Source organism: Arachis ipaensis, chromosome B2 (assembly GCF_059453495.1).
Source record: "Arachis ipaensis isolate K30076 ecotype BB chromosome B2, ASM5945349v1, whole genome shotgun sequence".
Lineage (NCBI taxonomy): Eukaryota > Viridiplantae > Streptophyta > Magnoliopsida > Fabales > Fabaceae > Arachis > Arachis ipaensis.
In genome coordinates, this window is record NC_142437.1 from 37,014,091 (window position 1) to 37,036,202 (window position 22,112).

The window sequence follows — 22,112 nt, forward strand, 5'->3', positions numbered from 1 at the left end:
AGAGGTCGGCATTAGCCTTGATCATTTCCATCAAAGGTCCCTTCATCTCATGGGGAAGGTTTCTGTTTATGAATGTGAATTTATCATCCTCCTCGCCGACCTTGAACTTTTCCAAGTCTCCTTCTGGTTCTGGTCTAGGTTTGTTGTCTATCCTGGCGTCCAGGTCAGCAAGGAAGACCCCGGATGCTTCTTTGGACTTTTTCCTGAGAGAAAGGCTGGCGTGGTCACAAGCGACTGCCGTCTCCAAGTCGCCTTTGATGGATCCTACGGATCCGTCATCAGTGACAAACTTCATCACCAGCAGCTTTGTGCTAATGGTGGCCCCCAGGTCGTTAATGGTTTTTCTCCCCAGGATGATGTTATAAGCCGTGGAGTCTCGTAATATTACGAAATCTGCCATGACTGTTCGTCGCTTTTGCCCCTGTCCCACAGAGGTCGGGAGTGAGATGATTCCGTCCGGCTTGATGAAGTGGTCCCCCAACCCTACCACACCGTGCTGGTGGGTCGTCAGGTCGCGTCCCTTAGTCCCAGGGCATCGAAAACGTTTCGAAACATGATGTTTGAGTCTGCCCCCGTATCTACCAGGATTCGTTTGACGAGGCCCGTTCCGACCCTGGCCGTGATGACCATGGGCGGACTTTCCGGTGCCTCGTCAAACCATTGGTCCTCTGGGCCGAAGGAGATGGGTGGGATACCTCGGAAACTTCTACCTGTCGAGGTGGAGACCGCTAGGACCTTGGCGTCTTTTTTCTGTGCTGACTTTGACCTTGGGGCGGTATTCCTGGCCGTTACCACGTTTACCACCGTAAGGCCGTGGTCGTCACCCTCTGGTTCCTGCCGTCGCCTTGTTGGCCGGGATCTATCTTCGCTATCGTGGTCCCGGTTACGTCTCCTTGGTTCCCGTATAAGGTGGGGGAAGTCGGCAAGTTTCCCATCCCTGATAGCTTGCTCCAGGGCGTCTTTTAGGTCGAAGCAGTCTTGGGTCTTGTGTCCGTAACCCTTGTGGTACTCGCAGTAGAGGTTCTTGTTTCCTCCTGTCTTGTCCTTCATAGGTCGAGGCTTTGACAGTATCCCCTTTTCCGCTATCTGTTGGTAAACTTCGGTGATTGGTGCTGTGAGGGGGGTATAATTGGTGAACTTCCCAACTCGGGAGAACGGTTTGGGTGTTTTACCCGGACCGCCGTCCCTGGCGTGTTCCTTTGGTCTTTCTCTGCCTTCATAGTGCCGGGCTTGGTTGTAGGTGGGCTGCCGCTTATTGGCAGCCACGACCCGGCTGACTTCTTCGTCATTGATGTATTCTTTGGCCACGCACTGGATCTCTTGCATTGTCCAAACGGGCTTTTTGGTAAGGTGTTTCCTGAAATCCTCATTCGAGAGCCCGTTCGTCAAGCATAGGCTTGCCACCGAGTCCGTTAGACCGTCAATTTCCAGGCACTCGTCATTGAAACGGTCCAGGTATTTCCTGGTCGGCTCTCCGGGTCTCTGTGTCACCCCTAGCAAATTGATTGGGTGTTTGGCTTTGACAATCCTGGTCGTGAATTGAGCCAAGAAGGCGTGGCTGATGTCGGAGAATTGAGTCACCGAGCCCTGCGGGAGGTTGTTGAACCACCGTATCGCCGGGCCCGCCAAGGTGACCGGGAAGGCGCGACATCTGACCTCGTCTCCTACCCCTTCCAGGTTCATTCTGGCCTCAAAGGCCGTCAAGTGTTCCAGGGGATCTTGTGTTCCATCATACTTCATGTCTGTTGGCTTGTCGAAGTGTTTCGGCAGCCGCACCTCGAGTACGGAACGGTGGAAAGGGGTTGCTCCTATTATTACTGGTCCCCGGGTAGTTCTCCCCAGCTCGTCATTCTCCCGACGGTCGTCCTCTTCGCCTCTGTTCGACGCACGCCGTCTCTCGTGTCTGGCGTAAATGATGGGGTCTCGACTTCTTCTTCTGGCTCGTCCCCGTCCCCCCGTGCTCTCCGACTCGTATTGGGGGCTGGGTGAGCGCCTCGAGCGGCTCCTTGAACGGGAACGGGTGGGGCTTCGCTCCGGGGTGCGTTGGTCGCGTTCTCTTTCGGCTAGCCGGCGTTCTAAGTCTTGCATCCTATGGCACAACTCTTGCATTATCCTGGCGTGGTTGTCGCCAGTTCCTCCGAAGGGGCGTCTTTCATGAGTCTGCGTCGCATCCCTCGGAGGCGACCTCTGCTGTTGTCGGGTTTCTGTCGAAACGGTGCCTCCCCCAAGCACGGGAGGCGCGGCCTCGCTGCTGGTCCCAGTCTGGACTAGTACGAAGTCCATGGACGGTCCCCACAGACGGCGCCAATGTTCGGTAGGTCGGCTACCGGACGGTTCGGGTCAGGATTCGGAGTGATGATGGGGCTCGTCTGGTCACTGTCGTCCAGTCCAAATGGTGCGAGGTCCTGAGCACTTTGAGTGGGGAAAGGGGGGTGCCACCTGCAAAGACACTCCGACGCTCTTGTCAGACAATGTGCAGGCGGAAAGAGGGGTGATGTGAGAAATGTGACGTACCTTGGGGGAAGAGCCATTCTTCCCCTTATATACATGTCAGTCCTGGGCCCCTCTGGAGGTCAGGCCCATATTTTCAGGGACGCTGTCCCATAGCTGTGTGTGAGCTGTATGGGACGCGTGTCAGGGTCGGTTGAAGGGCGCGCAGCCGGGCCGGGTGGAGCTCGGGTCGGGTTGACCCGCAGGAGTCCTGGGCTGGGCCGTAACAGTTTCTTACCTTCTCTTTCTCCTTCTTCTTCTTCTTGCTGCACGTTCTTCTTCCTCTTCCTCCTCTTCTTCTTCTTCTTTTCTTTCGTTTCTTGCTTTCTCTTTCTCGTTCTTCTTCTTGCACGTTCTTCTTCCTCTTCCTCTTCTTCTTCTTTTCTTTCGTTTCTTGCCTTCTCTTTCTCCTTCTTCTTCTTCTTGCTGCAGGTTCTTCTTGCTCTTTCTGTTCTTCTTCTTCATTTACGTACTTTTCTATCTGTTTTCTTTCTTCGTTATTCTCGATTTCCATTATTTTTTGACATCAAGCTCTGAAATCGTTTTTGAAGAAGAAGAAGCAGCAGAAGATGAGGAGGAGAAAGAGAAAGAGTTCTGAAATATGCATAAGGTGTACTTCAACAAATTTTGGGTGTATTTCTTAAATCTTTTGGGTGCATTTTTGTAATCCTTTAGGTGTATTTATGTAATCCTTTGGGTGTATTTCTATAATAGTTTGGGTGTATTTCTGTAATTCTTTGGGTGTATTTCTATAATCGTTGGGGTGTATTTCTGTAATCGTTTGGGTGTATTTTTGAAGTTCCATTATCTTCAAATTTGGCAAGAAAATTATTTTCATGGAGGAAGAAGAAGAAGAGTCGTTCATAATGCATGGTGAGTAGCGCGCTTTGGAAACAAGAAGTTGTTGAATAACGTGTATTTTATTTACTCTTGAATGTGGAAGTGTGTAATGCGTTAATTAAGTATAATGCGTGTGTTTTATTGAACTTGTAAAACTTGTAAGCCAAAAAGACTTGTATGACCTCAATATTAAAACTTGAAATTGAATTGAAAGAGTTTCAATTAGTCAAAATTTTCTTTCTATTTCAATATAATATACTAGTACTAGCCGTAAAAATCTCATATTACACACACAATCATACTACGCGTAAAATTTAAGATTGTTGTTAAATTTAGCAATCTAATTGGATTATTTGGAACATGATTTATAATTTACAATAAAAATCTTCTTCTTTTTACTTCTTCTATCTCGTAACACATTACTCTTGCATAAGAATAAAATTTGACTTAGCTAAACTGAACTTTGATTTTAATTTTGATTGGACGCAGTACATTGGAATTCTGAAGCACCACCACGAATGCTACCGTGCGTTTCGTCTACGCTTTCCGAGGCGCAACCTGTGATGGGGTTCTTTTCACCCTTCTCTCACGGTACTAACCCGTGGGACGGGACCGACCTTCTTTTTTGTTTGTAATTGGACACTATTGGGTGGATAAAATTTTTGGTCAGACATGCCTATCTGTCTTTCTAACTCTAATATAGAACATCCGAAATCTCACTATTTGTTTTGGGAAAGACCTCACTCTTTTTCTTCTTCTCCTATTCGATTGTATTTCCTTGGAAACTTAGGAAAGCCTTTCGCCATCTAGGGTGCAGCACTCCACCGCTTCGCCTCAACTTCTGATAGCTCATACATAACGGAAGATTGTTCTTTGTCCAGCTACTCGGTCAATAAAGATGGAAAGGTTGTTTTGTAACCCGGTTCGGTGTGTTGCACCAACAGACCATCCGATTGATCCATATTGCATTTGGAACTCATACCCACAACTCTTTGGCAGCTTCACCTTCTGGCAGTTAAACCATGAATACCCTATCTCAGGTAGTTTATATTATAAATAAATAATTTAAATTTAAATTTATTATTTTTTACAGACTTTTTTCAGACTCGAATTCGACCTATTTAAAATCCAACAAATCCATAAGTCTATTTAAAAATCCTATTTTATAAGGTTCATGCTACACATCCATGTAATTTTGTATTCAAGTCTATTCAAGTTAGTTCAACACCCAAAAAACCTAATACCATTAAATAAAACGTAAAATACACGCGCCCAACACACACGAAACGACCGCTCTTGCCCAACGCTTCTTCTCTTTTTCTTCTTCTCTTCTTCTTCTTCTTCTTCTTCTTCTTCTTCTTCTTCTTCTTCTTCTTCTTCTTCTTCTTCTTCTTCTTCTTCTTCTTCTTCTTCTCCCGCGCTTCTTCTTCTTCTCACGCTCGTTTACATACGGAGCGTCTTTTTCTTCGTCGCCTTTTTCTTCGTGTTCCTCCTCCTCCTCCTCATTCTCCTCCTTATTTTTTGCGTTCCTTCTTCTTCACGTGTTTTCTCCTTATCGTCATTCTTTTGTTGTTGTTGCTGCTGTATTTTTTTGTCTTTTCCTCCTTCTCTCTCTGGTGAAGAAGCAGTAGAAGGTGAGGAGGAAGAGTTTTGAATTGTGCAGAACAGAAATAAACCGAACACGTCATTATAGTGAAATAATTGTATAGTATTGAGTGAACGAAACATAATACATTATATAAAATCAAATTCAAACAGCTTCTACATAATGAACAGAACCACGTACTCATGGTGAAACAATTGTATAGTACTGAGTGAACGAAACATAATACATTATATAAAATCAAATTTAAACAGCTTTCTTCATAATGAACCGAACACAGTACTCATGGTGAAACAATTGTATAGTACTGAGTGAACGAAACATAATCCATTATATAAATTGAAATTCAAACAGCTTTCTGCATAGTGAACCAAAAACGTCATTATGGTGAAACAATTCTGTAGTACTGAGTGAACAAAACATAATCCATTATATAAAATTAAATTCAAATAGCTTTCTGCATGATGAACTGAAACACATACTCACGGTGAAACAATTGTGTAGTACTCAGTGAACGAAACATAAACCATTATACAAAATCAAATTCAAAACACCTCTGTCTACAATTTAGATATTATCAATTCAATTCAATTTAGATTCAGAATACCTCCGACTATTCAATTCAATTCAAATAAAATTAGCGATTGCATTCCATTGAATTCGATTCAAAATTGAATAATCCAAATCGCTCCCATTTAACTGATTTGAAGTTGATTCATTCATTGTTTCAATTCAAAAGTCCAGATCGCCGAAGAAGAAAACAAAGAAGAAGAAGAAGAATGACGAAGCTTATTACGTTGAAGTCAATCCAGATCGATAACAAAGAACGCGAGTAGAGAAGAAGAAGAACAAGAAAGAAAACGCGAGCAGAATAGAACGACGAAACCTATAACGCGAGCAGAGAAGAAGAAGAAGAAGAAGAAGAAGAAGAAGAAGAAGAAGAAGAAGAAGAAGAAGAAGAAGAAGATGATGATGATGATGATGATGATGATGATGATTTACGTTGAGCAAAAGTCATAGAAAGTTTACATTATATATGGCGCGTGAATCACAAACGATTTGGAGATTGAAGAGGCGCGTATAACAAAAAAGATTTGGATAACATCCATGTATTTTTTACATGGATGTGGAGCATTATTGATTTCGTAAATCAGAATTCAAAACAACAAATTTAAAAATTTTAAATTAACATTAAATGTATTTTAAAATTTATAATTAATAATTTATAAAGCATAATTCATTTATCAATCCCGCTAGGTAACCAATCAGGAGTACAGTCAACTAACAATTTTTTTTTTTTGAATTTTCTCTTTGGAGAGAGCGTAAATTCAAACTATCATAAGAAACATCCAAAACCTAACAAAAAGAAACATAAAAAATTAAAAAAAAATCTAAAATCATTTTAAAAAAATTCAAAACATTTTACAAAGTCTAAAATTCATTTTAAAAATTCTAAAATTATTTAAAAAATTATTATAAAAATTTTTAATAAAAGAAAACATCTGAAATGTACAAAAAAAACACCTAAAACTACACAAAAAAGTAATATAAAAAAATATTTAACAAATTTTAAAATTTGACAAAATAAAACATCCAAAAAATATTTAAAAAAGAACACCCTAAAACTAAGAAAGAAATATTAAAACCATTAAAAAATAATCTAAAATCCTAAAAGAGCAAACATCTAAAACATAAAAAAAAAATTCCAAACTTAGAAGAAAAAAATATCCAAAACTAATAAAAAAATTATCCAAAATCAAAAAGTAAAAGAGTGACGCACCCAGACTACGGTGTTTGGATGTGGCGGGAACCGATGTCCTTCTTCCTTGCTGGCCATTCCGTCGCAAGTTGCGGTGGTGTGCAGCAACAGCAACGACGTGCGGCGACCTTCGGCAAAGGCGCTATATGTGTGTGGAGCACTGTGTTCGCAGTGGGAGGGCGTGCTGCATGCATGCAGCTGCGGAGGGTGGATGTTGTATTCATGCGTGCGATGGTGGGATGGCAGTGCGTGCAAGTGGCGGTGGTCGACGGCAATGGCGCATAAGGTTATGGAGAGAAGGATAAAAATTTGTGTGGGTGAAATTAGGATTTAATTCTTTTGGATGCTTTTTTTTTATGCATGGGACATTTTTTTCTCTAGTTAGTTGCAATTAACTGCAATTGGCTGCACCAATAGTTTATTCTCTAGTCTTTTTTTTTCATTTATATATAAATATATTAATTGTTTGTCATATATCATAATTATACTTATAATTTATAAACTTTTTTTTAAACAAAAATGCTATAATCTTAACTATTCTTAATAATTGATTTTTTTTATTTTGTTTAATTTTGTGTTAAATATAAATGAATAGTTAAGAAACCAAATTTAGAATCATTTATTTTTACAAAAAATATTTTGATGAACTGGTCCAATAAATTTCGTAAACTTTTTTAAATCCTATAATCTGACCTTTTTAACTAATAAGCGTTTTAAAAAATTCAAATTTAACCTACATAATAAAACGAGTTGCATCAAATGGAACCTAAATCGAATTGAACTACGAACTCCCATCAAATAATCCAGCCCACTTAAACCCGTACCCTTACGGCTACTTTCCTTCAATTATTGCCCTCTAATTTAGTATAATTAGTAATTTGTAATTACTCCTTCCAATCAACTCCACATCCTCAAAATTGATCATAGATTCATAGCAAAAGTCATAGATAGCTCTAAAAAATTGTTTTACATTTAAAATATATTGTTATATTTAAAAAAAAAGTAAAAACTATAACTATTTTAAGACGAATGGAATAATTAACATTTTTGATACGGTTGTAAAATACCGAAGGAATTCAAACAGTCTTAAAAATATAAACATATAGATAGATCAAAAAAAATTTTTAAAAAGAAAGACAACCTCCAATTTTTTTTATTATATTGATATTATAAATATTTAGGTTCAGTTTGGATAGTCTTTAAAAAAAACTTGATTTTTTATTTTTTTAAAAATATTTTTTTGAATAGATAAAATCTATTTTATATTTAAATAAATTTTTTATAAAAAATTTTTTAAATATTAAAAATATCTTTTGTTAAAAAAATAATATACTTTTTTAATAAAAGTAATTTTTTTAAAAGATGTATTTAAATAAATTTAAAATTAAATAAAAATATTTTATTTTTTAAAAAAAGATTTTAATTCAAAAAAACCAATCTAAACCAATTCTTAGTGGATCAAAGATAGATAAAAATAAAATAAAATCACAGATAAAAAAAGAATAAAATAAAATCCTAGAAAAAAAAGATTTTCTAAATTTTCATGGGATCATATTTCCATCAAATCCAATTTGGTTAATCAAATATTTCATTACCAACAAATTACCGATCATGCCACTCCAAAACTATATAGACGTCTCTCTTACCCCCACTGTCCCTCTCACCCTCACTCTCACTCTCACTTTCATCAATTTTTTCTTTCTTTCTTTTTCTTTCTCGCCTTTCCTAATCTACAATGGTTTCTTCCCAAGCCACAACACGTAGAAGGAAGATTGAGATCAAGAGAGTTGAACAAAGCAACAAGCGCCACGTCACCTTCTCCAAGAGAAAGTTAGGGCTTTTCAACAAGGTCACGGAGCTCTCCATCCTCTGCCAGGCGGAAACCGCCTTAATCATCTCGTCGCAAAACGGAAAGCTTTATGCGTGCGGGTATCCGTCGCCGGATGCGGTGATCTGGCGCTTCCTCTACGGAGAAGATTCCCCGCCTCCGCAGAGGAACGACGTGCGTTTCTTGAAGAAGAAGCAAAAGGAGAACGTGGAAGCCCAAAGGGCGCAGTACGAGTCTGCTCAAGAAGCCCTCAAAGAAGAGAAGAAGCGACTCGACGAGACCAAGAAGGAAATAAACAGCGACAACAATGGCGGTTGCTTAGGGTTTTCGCAGTGGTGGGAGAATCCAATTGATGATATGGATTTGGAGGAGCTCGTCAAGTTCAAAGAATCGTTGGAACAGTTGAAGACGAACCTGATTGCAGCCACTGACAATAAGATCAACATGTTCCAACAAATGATGATGCCATCACCACTTGCTGCTCCTTCTTTAATCATGCCTCCAATGCAAACTAGGTTTTCCAATTTTAATTCAGTCTTGAATAATAATCACGGTGGATTCAGCGCTGTTTATCAACCACAACAGCAAGAATATTGGGATTGGACCCGTAATAACGTCATCAATAATAATGGAATAATTGCTAGTAGTAGTAGTAGTAACAATCTTAATCCTTTATTAGGAAGATGGGATTCTGGGAACAATGCTATTATGGTTGATGTTAATGGTAATGGGAGTAGTGGTTGTTCCTTTTTTCCGAACATTGGTTTTGGCCATTATTAACGTCAGCTCTTAGTCACATTGCTGAACCTGTTAATTATATAGTACTTTATTACCTTCAATTTCGGACGAGTTCTGGTTTTGTGAGTTTGTAATAACTTGATTCTCATATGCATTTAGTTTCTGGTTCATAAAGATATAGAAAAAAAAAATACGAGTGAAGTTTTATTTGGTTCAGAATTTTAGTTTGATTTATTTTACTTATTGCTTGCCAACAACCCTGGCCGAAACACTCAGAGGTCTATTTAGCGTATATATTCATATTTTAATATGCTTTATCTTGTTTGGATGGTGTCACTATATTTATAGAAATTGTATACTGTTATAATATTATTATAAGTGAATGTCATATGGTTAGGGCTTGTACATCATTAAACCATGAGTTAAAATAAAAAAAAGATCACCATTATATATATTGAGAATTTGAGATATTCAAGTCTATAAAAAGGCTTTAAGTAGAAAGAAATATATTGAACAAAATAAAAAGTAATGAAGATGTTTATACCTTCAAATAGATTATATATTTTTTATGATGAGTATATTATTATTAGGAGTATGATATAAAATTTTAATTATAATGAAATATATTTTTTTTTATTTTATTTTTATATCTATTTTTCTTCGGCATTTTTATACTATCTTATTTATTTAATTAAATGTTACTACATATATACGTCTCTACCTGACTACCTTTTGTATATGTTTATTTTTGGTCAGCATATTTCCACCTTCTGAAAGCATATCTGCTAAGGTTCAACGAAAGAGGATCCGATGACCTTAATAGTTTTTTTTTTTTTTTTTGGGTAAAACATCGAGGTTAAGAGTCCAAAAAAAATTATAAAGCTGAGATTAATGTGGGGATAGAAATCTTCTTGGGTGAGCACGGGTAGCGGATACCTGATTACCTATTTGAACCCGAACTGAACCAATTAAATTGGTTCTAAAATTAATGGATAATCGAGTTCAACTCGAACCAAACCGAAAGTCTTTATTAGAGATTGGTTCGAATATCGGTTTTGGGGGTGCGGAACTCGAACTAACCCGCGAACCCGATCATATATTAATTAAATAAAAAAATAAAAAATATATATATGACTTTTCCATTAGATAAAGATTATTCACTATTAATATGTTTGGATTTTAATCAGTTTAGTTTTTAATATATTTTGTGTTTAACATGTTTGGATTATTTCTATTGATGTTACATATTTATTGTACTTGTTGAATTTTTAAGATAAAAATTTGATTTTTTTTATGAATTTCAAAGTTATCGAGTATCTAATTATCCGAATCGAACCAATCCGTTCTTAATCGGTTTGGTTTAATTCGGGTACATGTACAAAAAACATAAATCCAAATCAAATCAAATCAATTATATTTTGATCAGTTCAATTCTAATTTTACCATGAACCCGAACTAAACCAACCCATGCTCACCCCTAAAACCTTCTCTACAAACAGATAAGAAAAGTTCCACAAATTAAAACTCTAAATAACACTTAAAACTCTCCCTAACCAATCAATTGTGATTGAAACTTGAAAGGCAGGTAGTAGTGATGGATTAGTATAGGCCACAATCACACTAAAGAGGAGTCAACAACATATATGACATATTAGCATCATCCAGGACCATCTTCAGTCACTAGAATTTTGCTTTCGTTAGTGGTTATTAGTATTTGTTTGAGTTGGTTTTTTAGTGAAAAAATATTAATTTATTAAAAAATTAACAATAATATATTCCTTTTAAAAAAATAAAACAAAAGAAATTTTTAATATTTATTTTTTTAAAAAATTTTAGTCAAATAAAAAATAATTTTATTAAAAATATTAAAAAAATAAAAAATAAAAAATATTTTTTTAAAAGTCAATCTAGATTTTTATTATTTATTTAATTATTATCAATTTAATTTGAACCCATCTTTACCAAAAATATTCTAATTTATTTATAACTTATATCTTGTAATTCTTGAATACGAGAAAAATATAGGAGCCAAAATAACAAAGTAAACTCAAATTCAAAAAGCAAAAACTTTAATAATTAATAAAAAAAAACAAATAAATCTCTCACCTTTTAATTAGAAACAAATTCATCCCTCAAAATTAAAAAATATAGATTAATTATCTAAATCAAGTCTCTAAAAATTTTAAAAGCAAATATTTTAGTTTCTAAAAAAATTAATACACAAATCAATCTCCAAGGTTTTTCTTTGTCAGACAAAACAGTCCTCGTCTATTTTACTTTTATTATATATCGGTTTTTATTATTATTAACTTAGCTGTATGCATGTAGATGATGACACTAGCATATTAATACACTCTTTTCGTTAGAAATAAGTAAGGTGAATAATGATATTTTAAAATCCAAATTAAAATATTTTTTAATACAAACATGCTTTTTAAAATAGGATATTTTTTATTATATTAAATATAAAAATATCAAATAATTTCGGTCTTAAATTTCTTGTAAAATAATTTTTAATAATTTTATTGAATATTATTATTATTATTATAATTATTGTTGTTATTGTTGAGTGACTCTCTCTCTCTAAAAGAATCTAATGAATAAAATTATTATTTTTTTTTTCAAAAAATATAAAAAAATTATGGTACAGTATTATTGTATAATAATAATAATAATAATAATAATAATTTTATTACGTTTTTTAATAGACAGGAACTGTTATGTCTAATAGAAAAAAATATTGAGAATTAATCTGTGTATTAATTTTTTTTAGAGATTAAAATATCCGCTTTTAAATTTCTTGAAAACTGATATGAATAATTACTATTCGAAAAATGAATTGAAAACTGATTTGTCTGACAAAAGTAAAATCTTAAAAATTGATATATATATATATATATATATATATATATATATATATATATATATTAAAAACTAAAATATCTACTTTTAAAATCTTTAAAAACTAATTTAAATAATTATTCAATATAAAATTATCTTTCACCTTTTAAACACATAACATTAGAGTCGTCCCTGTCAATTTGAGTCTAAAAAATACTAAAGTTAACTAATTAAAATCGCTATGAAGTGATAGAAGGCCATCGTAGTTCTCCCCTTCATCAGGGGGTAAAAGCAGCGTGACATGCAATGGAGGAGAGAAAAAGAAGATAACTCTGAACTTTTTTTTTTCTGTTCTATTGACATGACATAAGGTGTAACACCCTACTATACAGAGTCTTATGCTTAAGTCATAATTCAGAGATGGCAAGGTATTACGACCTCTAAAACCAAAATTTAGTACGTATAGTAGTATGAATAATTGATTATAACTAGGAGCCTTTATAGAAAAATGGGTAAACAAAAACCGTAACTCGAAAGCGCAACACTCCGATCGATAACGTAACGAACAGGAATAAGCTAACGCGAGATCATATATATAAAGAGTGTCAAAAACAGGAATATCAAGACTCAAAATCTGGCTGCGAAGATAACCAGTCCGAGCATAGCAATATATACATATAATAAAATAAGGAAAACCCCAAAGAAAACCCAAAGGGACACAAATACAGAAATCTATTCTCCAAAATCTCCTATAAGAGGAGTCATCACAGTTTGTATTATTTAATGGAGATAAAAGTATCTAAACAAGATATATAACCCAAAACAGAGTCCCGAGAACAAAGATCTTCACTAATCCAGAAGTCTCCAGCATGCCTCAACGAGAAGCCTCGTGTCCTGCATCTGAAAACCACAAAATCCGCATGGGTGAGAACCAGAGGTCCCCAGCATGGTAACAGCTTCCACATATATAATACATAATAATAGAGGAAAGCCGAAGGCAATCCTAGAACTTCCTCCAGATAATATCAAAGCTTATAAACAAGCTAAACCGTAAGTGGCAACTGACTAAAGATTCTTCAATCTAACTAATACTTCCCTTTCCAATTCCTTCAGACCTCCCAACCACCAGCAGGAGTATAATATAGCAAACACAGTTATATCAGACAAGAGATTTATAAATAGGAACAGATAAGGCATTTAGACAATTAGCAAATAATATGCAGTCAAATAGGCAATCTCAAACAATTCATGTAGTATGCTTATGATGCATGCCTGTCCCTAGTGGCTGATGATATCATCTGTCGGTTATAGAGCCAACCCGACAAGTCCTGGTAGCTAACCATTGGACTGTCCCTCTGTCGCGCATCCCCAACTCGAGTTATACTCATCATAAACTTGATCATAATCATGATCCATATCCATCACTCTAACTGGGGAATATTTACGGGGGCGAGCTCATCCGGGCCTTTCACAGTGTCCGGCCACACTTACGACATAGGGTCAAAAGAGCTTCGAGTCTCAATCTGGAGCACGTGGTAGCTAGCCACTGCTTCCTCCCAGGGAAACCCTCATCTTTGATGGTGGAAGTGCAAACATTCACAATTCATTCAACAGCATATATGCATTTATACTTAGCCATAATCATGGCTCCGCCGTAACACGGCAATAATCTAGCCATCCGGCTTACGGTTAAATCCATAACCAGCCAATTCATTAACAATTACGGCCCTTCGGCCCATGGCACAACAAGCACTTCCACCGCCATTCTCCGCATCTCACATAATCATCTTTGATCCTCATTGATCATTCATTTTTCCCTTGCTTCACTCGCAAGTTACCACATTCACTAGCCCTTTTTCTCATGCTAGGCATATCATAATGATTCAAGACATAAGTGGTGAGATCGGAGGCTTAGAAGTATGAAATTTGGTTTTTAAAACTCAAAAATCAACTTTGGGATGAAAACAGGGCCACGCGTACGCGCACTCCACGCGCACGCGCGGATGGCCAAAAACTCATCGACGCGCAAGCGTCATACGCGCGAACGCGCGGGTTGAAAAATATCCAAACGGCGCGAAAGCGTCAGCCACGCGTACGCGTGGGTGCTCTTGCGCCCAAGCATCACAAAACTGGCACAATTCTGGCACAACTCTTTGGAAAATAGCTGGGCATATGGCGCAGCGCATCGACGCGCCCGCGCACACCACGCGCACGCGTGGATGGTGCTTCCTGGAAGAATGGCGTGCACGCGCCAAGTGCGCCTACGCGCAGAGGGTTATTCTGCTAAAAATTTTCTAAGTTAAAAGCTGCAGAATTCACAGATTCAACCCCCAATCTTCCGACGGTCATAACTCTCTCATTTTAAATCATTTTTCACCCGTTCTTCGAACGGCATGGACATCCCGGATCCAATTTCATTTCTAAATAGATTTGGCACAAATTAGAGATCCGTAGTCCAGGTTATATCCCGTCAAAGTATGACCAAAAACCACGTTTTCATACAAAACCACAAAGTGTCATTTTCAAAACAAGCCACTTTCAACTCTTTTCAAAATCAATCAAAACATGCCAATTTCAACCCTTTTCTTTGAAATCATTCAAAATGTACCAAAATCAACAACAAGCCATCCTCAACTCACACATTGACACTTTACCAAAATTTCCAAAACCACATCCAACCATTTTAACACTTCTCAATCAAATGGCTAAAGGACAAACACAATATCATGTCATACATCCTTCCTCATCCCAATTTCCAATAATTCCATTTCCAATCAACCATCATTATACATAATCATCATCATACTCACCATCAACATGGTACCACCCATCAATTCAACCTCAATCATCTATCAAGTATATATCACAACATGCATTTCTCATATATCACACAATCAAGGCATCAATATTCATAATCACATATATGATCACATCATATATCTCAACCATTCAACAACATCAACAATTCAATGCCTATCTTAGGGCCTTTAGCCTAAGTATTTCCTACCACATTACATATTAGATACGGGAAACCGAAACCATACCTTAGCCGATTTCCCACGCTCAACCGGAGCACTTCCAAACCACTTGTCCACAAGCACTCAAGGTATCAACACCTCCAAGAACAGATTTTATCACACAAAACCCTCTTCCAAGCTTTCCAAAATCACCAATCAAGCTCCACTATTCACATATACACAACCTAAGCCACAATCATCATATCCATACACAACATCTCAATACCCAAACATCATAGAACAATAATTTACACTAGGGTTGAGAATCTTACCACACCCAAGGTCCAAGGAGACAAGATTAACCTTCTCCTTCAAGAGAGTTGGGTCCTTTAACATCAAAGAGCCCAAACTCTCAACATTTTTGCTCATGAAACTCGAAATCAAAGCTGGAAATTCGAAGGGCAAAACGTGGCTTACCTCAAGATTGATTGTATGGGTTTTGTAGAGCTCTCCGCGGTGAATGCGTGGCCACAAACGGTGCGGCAATCGGAGCTCTAGATCAAAAGTTATGGTGGTTTGAAGATCAACCAAGGGAGAGAACTTGAGAGAGTATTCTTCCCTCCATGGCCTCCATTTCAGCGTGAATGAGAGTGTTGTGAGGAGAGAGAGTGCTGAAAACTAGGGTTTTGGTTTAGTTTAGTTGGGCCAAGGGCCCACTTTGGGTCCGGTTGGACCCGTTTGGCCCGTTCGATCCAATCTTAGTCCGATTTCTATAAAATTAGTACCGAAACTCTCGTCTCAATCTCCTCTATCATATTTAGCCATAAAAATCACATTTTTGGCTTTCTAGAGTAAATTCTCATTTATGAGTTAATTAGCCATTAATTAACCGGGTCTTACATTCTACCCACCTAATTGAGAATTTTGCCCACAAAATTCAAATCCAATTACCTGAGAATAAGTGCGGATAATCCGTTCGCATCTCCGACTCAAGTTCCCAAGTGTGTTCCTCAACACTGCCTCGACTCCAAGCCACTTTGACTAATGAAACCTCTTTTTCACGTAACCGTTTGATACTAGTATCATCAATTCTGACTGGAGCCACTGGAAGCGTTAAATCTTCTCTTAACTGAACCGATTCAGGTTCTAACACATGGCTAGCATCAGGAGTGTACTTCCGAAGCTGCGACACGTGAAACACATCGTGCAGGTTCGAAAGATGAGGTGGTAGAGCCACCCGATATGCCACCGGTCCAATCCTCTCTAGGATCTGAAATGGACCAATGTATCGAGGATTCAACTTCTTTGCTTTAATCGCCCTACCTACTCCTGTGGTTGGAGTAACCTTCAGGAAAACATGATCTCCTCCCTCAAATTCTAAGGGCTTTCGCCTCTGATCGGCATAACTCTTTTGACGACTCTGCGCCACAAGCATCCTATCACGGATTTTCTTAACTTGATCAGTGGTTGATGATTGGATTTTTGACGGTTTAGAATTTCACAAATGAATTCTCGTTGCAAGTATAGTTTCTAAACCAATCACTAATCCTTTCATACAAAAAGTTGTTTGTCACTAGTACAAACCCCTAAAATTTATAAACCGAAGTATTGGACCTCGGGTCGTTCTCCCTAGGAATTGTAATGAAGTGTCTTGTTATTGGTTGTGAGTTATTTTGGGGTTTTGGATAAGAAGCATGAAAAGTAAATGGCAATGAAAATAAACTAACAACTATAAAAGGCTCTTGGCAAGGTGTGAGAACTAGAAGTCCTATCCTAGCTATCCTTCTCAATTGTGATGAGAATTGTTCATTGCTACCACTTAGTTAACCCTTACTAATTAAAGGAAAGTCAAGTGGATGAATTGACTTGAGCCACAAGTCCTAGCCAACTCCCAAGGAAAGACTAGCTTTAGTGCACTCCAAACCAATTAGCAATCTCTCCAATTATCAATCAACAAAGGAATTAGATAACTCAAGTATCACTAATTACTCTACCTAGGCCAAGAGGAACAAAATCTACACTAAAACTAAAAGAGACATTTCAACAAACACATAAAGTGCAATAGAAGTAAACATTATTAATTGCAAGAATTAAAGGAATCTACAACTACAAAGGTAAGAGATCAACAATAGAAGAACAAAGAAGATACATTTATTATGAATTACCTCTTATTGAATTGAAAGAAAATGGGATGAACAATACTAGATCTACAACAAAGTATAAGAACAACATGAAGGAAATTGCAATAAAAGAATGGAAAAAGAATCAATGTCACTACAAGGAATTGAGATGTAGAAGTAGAAGAACATGAATCTAAATCTAGACCTAAGAACTAAACCTAATCCTAATCCTAATTCTAGAGAGAAGTGAGAGCTTCTCTCTCTAAAACCCTAAAATTCAAGTGATTAGTTAGTTGGAAGTGATGTTATAGTATGATTCATGTCTTCCCCTTAATCCTTCATCCTTTTATCCCTTTCCCTTAGCAATTTGGCGCCAAAAATGGGTTCAGAAACCCTCTCAAATCGCCAGGCACGTGCTGCATTAATGAGGCCATGTGCCATCATTGGCGCGTGCGCGCATGGTACGCGTGCGCGTCCCTGGTCGATTCTGCAATGTGCGCGTGAGCGCCTTGTGCGCGTGCGCGTGCATGGCTGTCTTTGCTTCTTTTTTGACTTTTTATGCTTCTCTCCGCTTGTATGCTTCTTTCCTTGCTTCCTTTGATCCATGCCTAGCCTATTTCAATCCTGGACTTACTAGCAAACACATCAAGGCATCTTATGGAATCAAAGAAGAACTAGAATTCATCAAAATAAGGCTTAAAAAGCATGTTCTCACACTTAAGCACGAATATGGGAGAGATAACAAAACCATGCTAATTCTTAGGCTAAATGTGACAAAAGGTTATCAGAATACTCTAAATTCAATGCAAAACAAACCGTCAAATTCAGGTTTGTCAGTGGTCTCAGCTATCATTTCCGGCCCCAACAAGCCTTTCTCTCCAGCTTCATACCAACATAGCGGAGATTGACATTTCCTTCCATACAATGCCTCATACGGAGCCATTCCGATGCTCGCATGGTAATTATTATTGTATGCAAACTCCACTAACGGCATATACCGATCCCAACTCGCCGGTTGGTCCAAAACACAAGCTCTCAACATATCTTCTAGGGTTTGGATCGTCCTCTCGGATTGACCATCTGTTTGAGGATGGTAAGCTGTACTCAAGCTTAATCGGGTTCCAAAAGCTTTCTGAAATGCACCCCAGAACCTCGAAGTGAAACGAGGATCTCTATCAGAGATTATAGTAGCATGTACACCATGGAGTCTCACAATCTCCTTTATGTATAACCGCGCTAGCTTCTCAAGGGTGTAAGTCATCCGAATGGGCAAAAAGTGAGCTGACTTCGTCAGTCGGTCCACAATCACCCAGATAGCATCAAAACCAGTCCTAGTCCTTGGCAATCCCGACACAAAGTCCATTGCAATACTTTCCCATTTCCATTGCGGAACCTCTAAAGGTTGCAACATCCCGGAAGGTCTTTGATGTTCAATCTTTACCTTTTGACAAGTTAAGCACTTTGAAACAGATTCCGCCACATCATTCTTCATACCCGGTCACCAAAACATCGCCTTTAAATCATGGTACATCTTAGTACTTCCCGAGTGAATGGAGAATTCGCTTTTGTGTGCCTCCTTTAAGATATCTTGCCTCAAAGTACCAACATCCGACACAATGATCCTACCCTTGAATCTCCATAACCCATCTTTTTCTTCTGACACTCTCCACTGTTTTCCTTGTTCGATAGCCGGTAACACCTTCCATAACGCTTCATCATTCTCATGAGCCTTTAGGAGTTCGGACTTAAAGTCACTTGAGATTTCTAATCGGCTCAAACACAAGGTTCCGGATACTTCTCGAACACCAATTTTTAGACTCTCGAATCCCTTGAGCAACTTCTCCTCTTGAAGCATCATCCAAGCTGCATATAACGACTTTCGACTTAACGCATCCACCACTACATTTGCCTTTCCTGGATGGTAATTCAACTCAAAGTCGTAGTCTTTCAATAATTCCATCCACCTCCTCTGCCTCATATTAAGCTCTTTCTGATCAAAGAGATATTTCAAGCTCTTGTGATCGGAGAAGACTTGGAACTTAACCCCATAGAGATAATGCCTCCACACTTTCAAGGCAAACACAACCGCAGCGAGTTTCAAATCGTGCGTAGGGTAACTAACTTCGTGAGATCTCAACTGTCGTGAGGCATACGCCACCACATTATGATGCTGCATCAGCACGCACCCTAGACCCTTTAACGAGGCATCACAGTACACCTCAAAAGGCTCGTTCGGCTCAGGTAACACTAACACAGGTGCAGTGGTCAACTTTTTCTTCAATGCCTGAAAGCTCTCCTCGCACTCAGGAGTCCAAACAAACGGAGTGTCTTTGCGAGTTAACTTTGTCAACGACAAGGCTAATTGCGAAAAGCCCTTGATGAACCTTCGGTAATAGCCAGCTAGACCCAGAAAACTCCTTATCTCAGTTACTGTGGTTGGTTGCCTCCAATCCATCACAGCTTCTACCTTGGTTGGATCTACGGCTATTTCCTTCTTACTCACCACGTGACCCAAAAACTTCACTTCATCCTTCCAAAACTCACACTTAGACAGTTTTGCATAGAGTTTCTTCTCCTTTAGAATTTGCAACACGGTCCTCAAGTGTTCCAGATGCTCTTCTTTAGTCTTGGAGTAAATTAGTATGTCGTCAATGAAGACAACAACGAATTTATCCAGAAACGGACAGAACACTCTATTCATGTAATCCATAAACACTGCAGGAGCGTTCGTCAACCCAAAAGACATTACAGTATACTCGTAATGACCATAACGAGTCCTGAAAGCGGTCTTAGGGATATCCTCACCCCTCACCCTTATCTGGTGATAACCGGATCACAAATCGATCTTAGAGAAAACCCCAGCTCCTTATAACTGATCCATGAGATCATCAATCCTCGGCAATGGGTACTTATTCTTTATGGTGACCTTGTTCAGCTGCCTGTAATCCACACAGAGTCGCATACTTCCATCTTTCTTCTTTACCAGTAACACTGGAGCACCCCTCGGGAAAACACTTGGTCGGATAAAGTTCTTACCCAACAATTCCTCTAACTGAGACTTTAGCTCGGCCATCTCTAACGGTGACATCCTATAAGGAGCACTTGAGATTGGTCCCGCCCTAGGCACCAACTCAATAGCAAACTCGACCTCTTGGTTAGGTGAAAATTCCTCAATATCATCAGGAAACACTTCCGGAAACTCACACACTACCGTAATATGATCCAACCTCTGATCATCACCCGAAACACCAGCGGTTAACAACAGGATACCCTGACATTCGAATCCAGAACAGTTCACCATCATCGAATTTAAGTAATAATTATTCACCACGACCGGCCCTTCTGTATCTTCCGGCATAAAGTACACCGACTTTGTAGAACAATCAAGCAGGACATGGTTCTCAGATAACCAGTCCAATCCCAAGATAAGATCAAGACCGATCATCGGTAAGCAGATTAAATTATGGACAAAATCACGCTGCTTGAACCTAAACGAAACTCTCGGGCATCCTAGCCTAGTTACCATGGCTTCATGGGTAGCATTATACACTTTTAAGTCATAACATAAGGTTACGATCTTCAATCCTAACTCATGGGCTTTCTCAAATGCAATGAATGAATGCGATGCTCCCGAATCAAATAAAGCATTTAAAGTTTGACCATCCATTTCACAGTTACCTCGAATGAGTGTCTCGGATCCCTCTGCATCCACAGCTGAGGTGGTGAACACCCGACCAGTCTGTTGTGCTTTACCAGCACCTTGCTTTTGCTTCTCCGGACAACTTGCGGCTTTATGCCCCGCCTTTCCACAATTGTAGTACAAACCCCATCCGGCCTTGCATGGTACTCCCGGATGGTGACTTCCACACCTAGTACAAGCTTGATCATTCTGAGGCTGTTTCCCAAACCTTTTCCCTTGGGGGTAGTTGTTGTTGGGCCTCCTAAAAGAACCTCCCTTTTTGAAAGGCGGACCTCTAGGTGCAAAGCTCTTCCCTCGGTTTTGTAGAAATGATCCTTTGTGACTCCCTTTCTCAGTGGTTGCCCTCTTCACACACTCCTCAGTAACCCTACACTTGTTCACCAATTCGGAGAAAGTCCTAATCTCCATTGGTCCCACTGAACTGAAAATATCACTCCGGAGTCCTCCTTCGTACTTAACACACTTCCATTCCTCATATTCCACCGGAGTCCCTTGACACATACGAGAGAATCTAAACAGCTCCTCAAACTTGTCAGTATACTCAGATACGGACATAGTACCATGCTTCAGCTGCAACAATTCAAGCTCCTTGGCCGTCCTAGCAGAAGTCGGAAAGTACTTCTTATAGAACTCCTCTTGGAAGACATCCCAGGTGATATAATCATCACCCTGCTGCAGGAGGCGTCGGATTCCTTGCCACCAATGCGACGCTTCGCCAGTGAGCAAATAGGTAGCGAACTCCACACGCTGCCCTTCAGGTACCAGCTGCGCTTGCAGTGCTCGTTCCATAGCCTGAAACCACGTATCGGCTTCAGTCGGGCTAGTAGTTCTCTTGAACTTCGGTGGATTAACCTTCAAAAAGTTCGCCAGTGTCATCGGGCCCTGAACTCCACCTCCGTCATTACCATGGTTGTTCATCTGTTGGCCAAGAGCCTCAGCAGTGGCTTGCATAGCAGCAGCCATGTTCTCCAACGCAGTCATAAAGTTCACCGGGTCATTAGGGTTAGTCTCCGGCGCACGAGCATTAGTACGACCTCTCCCACGGCCTCTACCACATCCACGAGGTGCCATCTGGTTCCTATACACACCAAACAATCGATATTAAGTTGATCAGTCTCAATATCGGAAGTCTAGTGCTTCAAAGTCCCAAATGCATGCTCATGAACGTTTATGCCAATTATATCAAGCAGATATACTAATAGCACATGACACATATACAGAGAATGCACAGAAGCA

At 38.8% G+C, this 22,112-nt stretch overlaps 1 protein-coding gene across 1 annotated transcript; it reads left to right on the top strand.

Annotated features, from left to right (window-relative positions):
• The first annotated feature begins 2,622 nt into the window (after nt 1-2,622).
• On the top strand, nt 2,623-9,300 carry LOC107627188 (agamous-like MADS-box protein AGL62). The gene is made up of 2 exons (XM_016330041.3): nt 2,623-2,633; nt 8,460-9,300. Exons 1-2 carry the CDS (start codon nt 2,623-2,625, stop codon nt 9,298-9,300), a joined length of 852 nt encoding a protein of 283 aa, XP_016185527.2.
• Nucleotides 9,301-22,112: the final 12,812 nt, after the last annotated feature.